This window comes from Oncorhynchus mykiss, chromosome 21 (assembly GCF_013265735.2).
Source record: "Oncorhynchus mykiss isolate Arlee chromosome 21, USDA_OmykA_1.1, whole genome shotgun sequence".
In the NCBI taxonomy this organism is placed as follows: Eukaryota; Metazoa; Chordata; class Actinopteri; order Salmoniformes; family Salmonidae; genus Oncorhynchus; species Oncorhynchus mykiss.
The window spans coordinates 5,073,118-5,085,617 of NC_048585.1; the positions used below are offsets into that span (position 1 = coordinate 5,073,118).

General features: G+C 44.5%; 1 protein-coding gene across 2 annotated transcripts in view; it reads left to right on the forward strand.

The window, feature by feature from the left end:
* LOC118936571 (ras-related protein Rap-1b) overlaps positions 1-12,500 on the forward strand; it is a 113,710-nt gene that overhangs the window by 74,892 nt on the left and 26,318 nt on the right. For both annotated transcript variants that reach the window (XM_036956648.1, XM_036956649.1), the window contains exon 2: positions 3,515-3,594. In XM_036956648.1, the coding sequence (XP_036812543.1) occupies positions 3,535-3,594 (60 nt within the window). In that variant the 5' untranslated portion in view covers positions 3,515-3,534. The remainder of the gene's footprint in view (positions 1-3,514; positions 3,595-12,500) is intronic.

Sequence of the window (12,500 nt, forward strand, 5' to 3'; positions counted from 1 at the left end):
TGTCTATACATCTATAGTGACTGGAACTAATGTCTATAGTGACTGGAACTAATGTCTATAGTGACTAGAACTCATGTCTATAGTGACTGGAACTCATGTCTATAGTGACTGGAACTAATGTCTATAGTGACTGGAACTAATGTCTATACATCTATAGTGACTGGAACTAATGTCTATAGTGACTGGAACTAACGTCTATAGTGACTGGAACTAACGTCTATAGTGACTGGAACTAATGTCTATACATCTATAGTGACTGGAACTAATGTCTATAGTGACTGGAACTAATGTCTATAGTGACTGGAACTAATGTATATAGTGACTGGAACTAATGTCTATAGTGACTGGAACTAATGTCTATAGTGACTGGAACTAATGTCTATACATCTATAGTGACTGGAACTAATGTCTATAGTGACTGGAACTAATGTATATAGTGACTGGAACTAATGTCTATACATCTATAGTGACTGGAACTAATGTCTATAGTCTCTGGAACTAACGTCTATAGTGACTGGAACTAATGTATATAGTGACTGGAACTAATGTATATAGTGACTGGAACTAATGTCTATAGTGACTGGAACTAATGTATATAGAGACTGGAACTAATGTCTATAGTGACTGGAACTAATGTCTATAGTGACTGGAACTAATGTATATAGTGTCTGGAACTAACGTCTATAGTGACTGGAACTAATGTCTATACATCTATAGTGACTGGAACTAATGTCTATAGTGACTGGAACAAATGTCTATAGTGTCTGGAACTAACGTCTATAGTGACTGGAACTAATGTATATAGTGACTGGAACTAATGTCTATAGTGACTGGAACTAATGTCTATAGTGACTGGAACTAATGTCTATAGTGACTGGAACTCATGTCTATAGTGACTGGAACTCATGTCTATAGTGACTGGAACTAATGTCTATAGTGACTGGAACTAATGTCTATACATCTGTAGTGACTGGAACTAATGTCTATAGTGACTGGAACTAACGTCTATAGTGACTGGAACTAACGTCTACAGTGACTGGAACTAATGTCTATAGTGACTGGAACTAATGTCTATACATCTATAGTGACTGGAACTAATGTCTATAGTGTCTGGAACTAACGTCTATAGTGACTGGAACTAATGTCTATACATCTATAGTGACTGGAACTAATGTCTATAGTGTCTGGAACTAACGTCTATAGTGACTGGAACTAATGTATATAGTGACTGGAACTAATGTCTATAGTGACTGGAACTAATGTATATAGTGACTGGAACTAATGTCTATAGTGACTGGAACTAATGTCTATAGTGACTGGAACTAATGTCTATACATCTATAGTGACTGGAACTAATGTCTATAGTGACTGGAACTAATGTCTATAGTGACTAGAACTCATGTCTATAGTGACTGGAACTCATGTCTATAGTGACTGGAACTAATGTCTATAGTGACTGGAACTAATGTCTATACATCTATAGTGACTGGAACTAACGTCTATAGTGACTGGAACAAATGTCTATAGTGACTGGAACAAATGTCTATAGTGACTGGAACTAACGTCTATAGTGACTGGAACTAATGTCTATACATCTATAGTGACTGGAACTAATGTCTATAGTGACTGGAACTAATGTCTATACATCTATAGTGACTGGAACTAACGTCTATAGTGACTGGAACAAATGTCTATAGTGACTGGAACAAATGTCTATAGTGACTGGAACTAACGTCTATAGTGACTGGAACTAACGTCTATAGTGACTGGAACTAATGTCTATACATCTATAGTGACTGGAACTAATGTCTATAGTGACTGGAACTAATGTCTATAGTGACTGGAACTAACGTCTATAGTGACTGGAACTAATGTCTATAGTGACAGAAACTAAAGTTTAATATTTTACAGATCCACAACTCAACAGTCCTTCTCTCTATAACTGAAATACAGCACTCTGCAGTCCAATAAGTCAACAGTCCTTCTCTCTACGTTATTACCACGTTATTACCATGTTATTACCACGTAAGGACCAACAGTCCTCCTCTCTATAACTGAAATACAGCGCTCTGCAGTCCAATAAGTCAACAGTCCTTCTCTCTACGTTATTACCACGTTATTACCACGTTATTACCACGTTATTACCACGTAAGGACCAACAGTCCTCCTCTCTATAACTGAAATACAGCACTCTGCAGTCCAATAAGTCAACAGTCCTTCTCTCTACGTTATTACCACGTTATTACCATGTTATTACCACGTAAGGACCAACAGTCCTCCTCTCTATAACTGAAATACAGCGCTCTGCAGTCCAATAAGTCTGTTTATATATGACAGGCCATTGAACAATTCTTAAGTTATTACATGGTAGTTTACCATGTGATTACCATGTGTTTACCATGTTATTACCATGTTATTACCACGTTATTACCACGTTATTCCCACGTTATTCCCATGTTATTACCACGTTATTACCACGTTATTCCCATGTTATTACCATGTTATTCTCATGTTATTACCATGTTATTACCACATTACCATGTTATTACCACGTAAGGACCAACAGTCCTTCTCTCTATAACTGAAATACAGCGCTCTGCAGTCCAATAAGTCAACAGTCCTTCTCTCTACGTTATTACCACGTTATTACCACGTTATTACCACGTAAGGACCAACAGTCCTCCTCTCTATAACTGAAATACAGCACTCTGCAGTCCAATAAGTCAACAGTCCTTCTCTCTACGTTATTACCACGTTATTACCATGTTATTACCACGTAAGGACCAACAGTCCTCCTCTCTATAACTGAAATACAGCGCTCTGCAGTCCAATAAGTCTGTTTATATATGACAGGCCATTGAACAATTCTTAAGTTATTACATGGTAGTTTACCATGTGATTACCATGTGTTTACCATGTTATTACCATGTTATTACCACGTTATTACCACGTTATTCCCACGTTATTCCCATGTTATTACCACGTTATTACCACGTTATTCCCATGTTATTACCATGTTATTCTCATGTTATTACCATGTTATTACCACATTACCATGTTATTACCACGTAAGGACCAACAGTCCTCCTCTCTATAACTGAAATACAGCGCTCTGCAGTCCAATAAGTCTGTTTATATATGACAGGCCATTGAACAATTCTTAAGTTATTACATGGTAGTTTACCATGTTATTACCATGTTATTACCATGTTATTACATGGTAGTTTACCATGTTATTACATGGTAGTTTACCATGTTATTACCATGTTATTACCATGTTATTACATGTTAGTTTACCACGTTATGACCATGTTATGACCATGTTATGACCATGTTATGACCATGTTATGACCATGTTACGACCATGTTATGACCATGTGATTACCATGTGATTCTCATGTTATTCTCATGTTATTCTCATGTTATTACATGTTAGTTTACCATGGTATTACCACGTTATTACCAGATGTTGAGCTGGTTAACTGACCCTGGCCTCCTCTGCCTCTCTCTACAGGGTGACACCAGACACAGCGAATGATGCGTGAATACAAGTTAGTCGTCCTGGGCTCTGGAGGCGTGGGCAAGTCTGCTCTGGTAAGTCGTCCCTCTCTCTCCATCTGTCTTCAACCCCCCCCCCCCCCCCCCCCTTTGGGTTGCACAGGGCCGTAGGTTACCGAAATAGAACCTAGTTCCTCCTACTGGTTTCTTAAGGCTGTAGTATTCAGTACAGTGCTTGGTTAAGTTCCATAGATTACCTCGGGACCGGTGACGGTCCATGGACCTGGGGTTGAGAAACACTACTGGAACACAGCGTTTCTCCATCCTGGATCTGGGAACCCAACAAGGGGCGTATGTTTCTGCCCCTCAACTTGGTCCTGGGGACCCACATGTCTCTGCCCCTCAACCTGGTCCTGGGGACCCAATGAGGGGCGCATGTCTCTGCCCCTCATCCTGGACCTGGGGACCCAACGAGAGGCGCATGTCTCTGCTAACAGTACTAACACAGTAGATTGAACTCATTTACACTACTGGAACACAGCGTTTAACACTCTGTCTCTGACCAGAGGAACTGGGTTGTATAGTCTCTGCAGGCCTGGCGGTCCCTCTCTCCCAGGAGACCCATGTCCTTAGCTGGGTCACAGAGGGGTTGTGAGAACGTCAGCTGTCATCGTTTAGCATTCCTTCTATCACTCTATTTCTCCATCCCTCCATCACTATATCCCTCCCCCCTCCCTCCCTCCCTCCACCCCTCCCTCCCTCCCTCCCCCCCACCCTCCCTCCACCCCTCCCCTCCCTTCCTCCCTCCCTCCCCCCTCCCCTCCCCTCCACCCCTCCCCTCCTCCCTCCCTCCCCCCTCCACCCCTCCCTCCCCTCCTCCCTCCCTCCACCCCTCCCTCCCCACCCCTCCCTCCCCCCTCCCCCCTCCCCTCCCCTCCACCCCTCCCCTCCTCCCTCCCTCCACCCCTCCCTCCCCACCCGGGGATAGGAATAGAGTCCGGGGATAGGAATAGAGTCCGGGGATAGGAATAGAGGCCGGAGATATGACTAGAGGCCGGAGATAGGACTGGAGGCCGGGGATAGGAATAGAGGCCGGGGATAGGAATAGAGGCCGGGGATAGGAATAGAGGCCGGGGATAGGAATAGAGGCCGGGGATAGGAATAGAGGCCGGGGATAGGAATAGAGGCCGGAGTTAGGAATAGAGGCCGGAGTTAGGAATAGAGGCCGGGGATAGGAATAGAGGCCGGGGATAGGAATAGAGGCCGGGGATAGGAATAGAGGCCGGGGATAGGAATAGAGGCCGGGGATAGGAATAGAGGCCGGGGATAGGAATAGAGGCCGGAGATATGACTAGAGGCCGGAGATATGACTAGAGGCCGGGGATAGGAATAGAGGCCGGGGATAGGAATAGAGGCCGGGGATAGGAATAGAGGCCGGGGATAGGAATAGAGACCGGGGATAGGAATAGAGGCCGGGGATAGGAATAGAGGCCGGGGATAGGAATAGAGCCCGGAGTTAGGACTAGAGGCCGGAGTTAGGACTAGAGGCCGGAGTTAGGAATAGAGGCCGGAGATAGGAATAGAGGCCGGGGATAGGAATAGAGGCCGGGGATAGGAATAGAGGCCGGAGATAGGAATAGAGGCCGGGGATATGACTAGAGGCCGGAGATAGGACTAGAGGCCGGGGATAGGAATAGAGGCCGGGGATAGGAATAGAGGCCGGGGATAGGAATAGAGCCCGGGGATAGGAATAGAGGCCGGGGATAGGACTAGAGGCCGGAGTTAGGAATAGAGGCCGGAGATATGACTAGAGGCCGGGGATAGGAATAGAGGCCGGGGATAGGAATAGAGGCCGGGGATAGGAATAGAGGCCGGGGATAGGAATAGAGGCCGGAGATGTGAAAAGAGGTCAGATGCCATTAGATCTTCTGAACAGGCTGTTTATTGATCTGATAAAATACTTGCCATGTCATTCAGAGAGGAACCTCTAATGGCGACCCCTGTACATACTGCCATATAAAGACAGACTTTAACCTTCTGTCCCATTTTATAATGGCTATCGTGTTCTTTGGGTGACCCACACGTACTGTTTTATAAAGTAGCTCGGCCTTTTTTAGAATGGCTAACAATAGCATGTTTATCTCTCCATGTTGTCTGAATGTGTTGGTATTGTCTCTACGTAGGCTAACTTTCTCCTAGCGCACCAGGCTAGTAGTTCCATCCCACTGATCACCAACCGTGTGAGAGAGAGAGGTCCTACTGGTAACACCATGGAGTCATCCTACTATGGGAAGAACATCCCTCTACATCCCTCTATATCCCTCTACATCCCTCTATATCCCTCTACATCCCTCTATATCCCTCTACATCCCTCTACATCCCTTTATATCCCTCTACATCCCTCTATATCCCTCTACATCCCTCTATATCCCTCTACATCCCTCTACATCCCTCTATATCCCTCTATATCCCTCTACATCCCTCTACATCCCTCTACATCCCTCTATATCCCTCTACATCCCTCTACATCCCTCTATAACCCTCTATATCCCTCTATATCCCTCTATATCCCTCTACATCCCTCTACATCCCTCTACATTCCTCTATATCCCTCTACAACCCTCTACATCCCTCTCTTATCATCACTTCCTCCCCATTTCTCTCTCTCTGTCTCTCGGTCTTTCTCTCTCTCTCTCTGTCTCTCTCTCTCTCTCTCTCTCTCTCTGTCTTGTCTGTCTTGTCTGTCTTGTCTGTCTTGTCTGTCTGTCTGTCTGTCTGTCTGTCTGTGTCTGTCTCTCTCTCGGTGTCTCTCGGTCTCTCTCGGTCTCTCTCTCTCTCTCTCTCTCTCTCTCTCTACCTCTCTACGCTTGACCTCCCATTACATAGCAGGAATGCAGCCTCCCCCTGTATTGTCCATTAGTTCTAATTGGATCACTATAGAAGTGGTGGTGTAGAGAACTCCTAATTGGATCACTATAGAAGTGTTGGTGTAGAGAACTCCATTAGTTCTAATTGGATCACTATAGAAGTGATTGTGTAGAGAACTCCATTGGTTCTAATTGGATCCCTATAGAAGTGGTGGTGTAGAGAACTCCATTAGTTCTAATTGGATCCCTATATAAGTGGTGGTGTAGAGAACTCCATTAGTTCTAATTGGATCACTATAGAACTGTTGGTGTAGAGAACTCCATTAGTTCTAATTGGATCACTATATACAGTGCCTTGTGAAAGTATTCGGCCCCCTTGAACTTTGCGACATTTTGCCACATTTCAGGCTTCAAACATAAAGATATAAAACTGTATTTTTTTTGTGAAGAATCAACAACAAGTGGGACACAATCATGAAGTGGAACGACATTTATTGGATATTTCAAACTTTTTTAACAAATCAAAAACTGAAAAATTGGGAGTGCAAAATTATTCAGCCCCTTTACTTTCAGTGCAGCAAACTCTCTCCAGAAGTTCAGTGAGGATCTCTGAATGATCCAATGTTGACCTAAATGACTAATGATGATAAATACAATCCACCTGTGTGTAATCAAGTCTCTGTATAAATGCACCTGCACTGTGATAGTCTCAGAGGTCCGTTAAAAGTGCAGAGAGCATCATGAAGAACAAGGAACACACCAGGCAGGTCCGAGATACTGTTGTGAAGAAGTTTAAAGCCGGATTTGGATACAAAAAGATTTCCCAAGCTTTAAACATCCCAAGGAGCACTGTGCAAGCAATAATATTGAAATGGAAGGAGTATCAGACCACTGCAAATCTACCAAGACCTGGCCGTCCCTCTAAACTTTCAGCTCATACAAGGAGAAGACTGATCAGAGATGCAGCCAAGAGGCCCATGATCACTCTGGATGAACTGCAGAGATCTACAGCTGAGGTGGGAGACTCTGTCCATAGGACAACAATTAAGTCGTATATTGCACAAATCTGGCCTTTATGGAAGAGTGGCAAGAAGAAAGCCATTTCTTAAAGATATCCATAAAAAGTGTCGTTTAAAGTTTGCCACACGCCACCTGGGAGACACACCAAACATGTGGAAGAAGGGGCTCGGGTCAGATGAAACCAAAATTGAACTTTTTGGCAACAATGCAAAACGTTATGTTTGGCGTAAAAGCAAAACAGCTGAACACACCATCCCCACTGTCAAACATGTTGGTGGCAGCATCATGGTTTGGGCCTGCTTTTCTTCAGCAGGGACAGGGAAGATGGTTAAAATTGATGGGAAGATGGATGGAGCCAAATACAGGACCATTCTGGAAGAAAACCTGATGGAGTCTGCAAAAGACCTGAGACTGGGACGGAGATTTGTCTTCCAACAAGACAATGATCCAAAACATAAAGCAAAATCTACAATGGAATGGTTCAAAAATAAACATATCCAGGTGTTAGAATGGCCAAGTCAAAGTCCAGACCTGAATCCAATCAAGAATCTGTGGAAAGAACTGAAAACTGCTGTTCACAAATGCTCTCCATCCAACCTCACTGAGCTCGAGCTGTTTTGCAAGGAGGAATGGGAAAAAATGTCAGTCTCTCGATGTGCAAAACTGATAGAGACATACCCCAAGCGACTTACAGCTGTAATCGCAGCAAAAGGTGGCGCTACAAAGTATTAACTTAAGGGGGCTGAATAATTTTGCACGCCCAATTTTTCAGTTTTTGATTTGTTAAAAAAGTTTGAAATATCCAATAAATGTCGTTCCACTTCATGATTGTGTCCCACTTGTTGTTGATTCTTCACAAAAAAATACAGTTTTATATCTTTATGTTTGAAGCCTGAAATGTGGCAAAAGGTCGCAAAGTTCAAGGGGGCCGAATACTTTCGCAAGGCACTGTAAGTGGTGGTGTAGAGAACTCCATTAGTTCTAATTGGATCCCTATAGAAGTGGTGGTGTAGAGAACTCCATTAGTTCTAATTGGATCGAGAGAGAGAGAGAGAGAGAGAGAGACTCTTGTCAGAGTCCAGGCCACAGAGCGGTGCCTTGCCACAGCCCGTAACTAGGCAACGGGTGTAACAGTTACAGCGTGGGAACCAGGGCGCCACCGCGAGTGGGTTTCACACACAACCTCCCTTAGCTTTTTTTTCCCCCCCGGGACATGTGATTTACTGTAGAGAAAGGAACAGAGGACGAGGTGGAGCGTGAGCTAAAACCCCTCTCACAGAGACAGGGAACTCATGTGAAAAAAACTCTCACAGAGACAGGGAACTCATGTGAAATACCCTCTCACAGAGACAGGGAACTCATGTGAAATACCCTCTCACAGAGACAGGGAACTCATGTGGAAAACCCCTCTCACAGAGACAGGGAACTCATGTGAAAAACCCCTCTCACAGAGACAGGGAACTCATGTGAAAAACCCCTCTCACAGAGACAGGGAACTCATGTGGAAAACCCCTCTCACAGAGACAGGGAACTCATGTGGAAAACCCCTCTCACAGAGACAGGGAACTCATGTGGAAAACCCCTCTCACAGAGACAGGGAACTCATGTGGAAAACCCCTCTCACAGAGACAGGGAACTCATGTGGAAAACCCCTCTCACAGAGACAGGGAACTCATGTGATCCAGCTTCCCGAATCAGAACCATTCCAGATTTCCCCAGGACCAGATTGTGGCTGTAATGAAGAGCAGATAGTATAATCTTTACAGCCCTGTTTGGACCTGACCGGTCCCCATGGTGCTGATATTCACTATGGATATTTTAATACAGACACTAATGGAGCTAGTCTGCTGGACCAGAGGCTCATTGTAGAGTCATTCATAAATCTCCTGTTCCCTGATAGGGCTTCTAGCTAGAGCCACGTTTTGTTCGGAGGGAGGGAGGGAGGGAGGGAGGGAGGGAGGGAGGGAAGGAAGGAAGGGTAGAGAGGTAAAGGGGGTGGGAGGAAGGAAGGAAGGAAGGAAGGAAGGAAGGAAGGAAGGAAGGAAGGGTAGAGAGGTAAAGGGGGTGGGAGGAAGGAAGGAAGGAAGGAAGGAAGGGTAGAGAGGTAAAGGGGGTGGGAGGAAGGAAGGAAGGAAGGGTAAAGGGGGTGGGAGGAAGGAAGGAAGGGTAAAGGGGGTGGGAGGAAGGAAGGAAGGGAGGGAGGAAGGAAGGAAGGGTAAAGGGGGGTGTGAGGGAGGGAGATTCTGTCAGACTTTGTCTCTGACTGTTTATCTCAGGAAGGCAAAAATAATGGTGTTGCACAAAAAAAATAAAAAAGTCCAGTTGCCATGACAACAAATACAAATTCCATCTAGACACTGTTGCCTTAGAGCACACAATAAAACTATACATACCTCGGCCTAAACATCAGCACCAAGGGTAACTTCCACAACGCTGTGAACCATCTGAGAGACAAGGCAAGAAGGGCCTTCTACGCCATCAAAAGGAACATAAAATTCAACATACCAGTTAGGATTTGGCAAAAAAGACTTTATATATATATATATCAATAATTTATAGAACCCATTTCCCTCTATGTTTGTGAGGTCTGGGGTCCGCTCACCAACCAAGAATTCACAAAATGGGACAAACACCAAATTGAGACTCTGCATGCAGAATTCTGCAAAAATATCCTCCGTGTACAACGTAGAACACCAAATAATGCATGAAGAGCAGAATTAGGGCCGATACCCACTAATTATCAACATTCAGAAAAGAGCTGTTAAATTCTACAACCACCTAAAAGGAAGTTATTCACAAACCTTCCATAACAAAGCCATCACCTACAGAGAGATGAACCTGGAGAAGAGTCCCCTAAGCAAGCTGGTCCTGGGGCTCTGCTCACAAACACAAACACACCCTACAGAGCCCCAGGACAGCAGCACAATTAGACCCAACCAAATCATGAGAAAACAAAAATATAATTACTTGAATTAACAAAACTAGAATGCTATTTGGCCCTAAACAGAGAGTAGAATACCTGCCCATAGTGACTGACCCAAACTTAAGGAAAGCTTTGACTATGTACAGACTCAGTGAGCATAGCCTTGCTATTGAGAAAGGCCGCCGAGAGAAGACAGGCTATGTGCTCACTGCCCACAAAATGAGGTGGAAACTGAGCTGCACTTCCTAACCTCCTGTCCAACGTATGACCATATTAGAGACACTCAGATTACACAGATCCACAAAGAATTCGAAAACAAATACAATTTTGATAAACTCCCATATCTACTGGGTGAAATACCACAGTGTTCCATCACAGCAGCAAGATGTGTGACCTGTTGCCACAAGAAAAGGGCAACCAGTGAAGAACAAACACCATTGTAAATACAACCCATATTTATGTTGATTTATTCTCCCTTTTGTACTTTAACTATTTGCACATTGTTACAACACTGTATAGAGACATAATGTGACATTTGAAATGTCTTTATTCTTTCAAAACTAGTGTGAGTGTTAATGTTTACTGGACATTTATAATGTTTGAGAGAGATGAGTGAATGAGAGGATTTTTAATTTATTTTACCTTTATTTAACTAGTCAAGTCATTTAAGAACAAATTCTTATTTAGAAAGACTGCCTACAGGGCCAAACCCGGACGACGCTGGGCCAATTGTGCGCCGCCCCTATGGGACTCCCAATCACGGCCGGTTGGGATACAGCCTGGAGTCGAACCAGGGGCTGTAGTGACGCCACTAGCACTGAGACGCAGTGTCTTAGACCGCTGCGTCACTCGGGAGGATGAAGTGCTAACACCAGTCTCTCCTCTGCCAGGCTGGTCTTTCCACTGTCAGGCTGGTCTCTCCTCTGCCAGGCTGGTCTTTCCTCTGTCATCCTCTGGGTTAGGCTTTCCTCTCTCTGGCCGTCTTTCTCTCTCTCTCTCCCTCTCTCTCCTCTCTCTCCTCTCTCTCTCTCTCTCTCTCTGTCTCTCTCTCTCTCTCTCTCTCTCTCTCTCTGTCTCTCTCTCTGTCTCTCTCTCTCTCTCTCTCTCTCTCTCTGTCTCTCTCTCTCTCTCTCTCTCTCTCTGTCTCTCTCTGTCTCTCTCTCTCTATCTCTCTCTCTCTCTCTCTCTCTCTCTCGTAAGACAAATCAATCTAATCAACAGGTGTGAGTTCTGAGTCTGGAGGGAAGAGTGGATTTAATCTGATCACTGGTGTGAGTTCTGAGTCTGAAGGGAAGAGTGGATTTAATCTGATCACTGGTGTGAGTTCTGAGTCTGAAGGGAAGAGTGGATTTAATCTGATCACTGGTGTGAGTTCTGAGTCTGGAGGGAAGAGTGGGATTTAATCTGATCACTGGTGTGAGTTCTGAGTCTGAAGGGAAGAGTGGATTTAATCTGATCACTGGTGTGAGTTCTGAGTCTGGAGGGAAGAGTGGGATTTAATCTGATCACTGGTGTGAGTTCTGAGTCTGGAGGGAAGAGTGGATTTAATCTGATCACTGGTGTGAGTTCTGAGTCTGAAGGGAAGAGTGGATTTAATCTGATCACTGGTGTGAGTTCTGAGTCTGGAGGGAAGAGTGGATTTAATCTGATCACTGGTGTGAGTTCTGAGTCTGGAGGGAGGAGTGGATTTAATCTGATCACTGGTGTGAGTTCTGAGTCTGGAGGGAGGAGTGGATTTAATCTGATCACTGGTGTGAGTTCTGAGTCTGGAGGGAAGAGTGGATTTAATCTGATCACTGGTGTGAGTTCTGAGTCTGGAGGGAAGAGTGGATTTAATCTGATCACTGGTGTGAGTTCTGAGTCTGGAGGGAAGAGTGGGATTTAATCTGATCACTGGTGTGAGTTCTGAGTCTGGAGGGAAGAGTGGATTTAATCTGATCACTGGTGTGAGTTCTGAGTCTGAAGGGAAGAGTGGATTTAATCTGATCACTGGTGTGAGTTCTGAGTCTGGAGGGAAGAGTGGATTTAATCTGATCACTGGTGTGAGTTCTGAGTCTGGAGGGAAGAGTGGATTTAATCTGATCACTGGTGTGAGTTCTGAGTCTGGAGGGAAGAGTGGATTTAATCTGATCACTGGTGTGAGTTCTGAGTCTGGAGGGAAGAGTGGATTTAATCTGATCACTGGTGTGAGT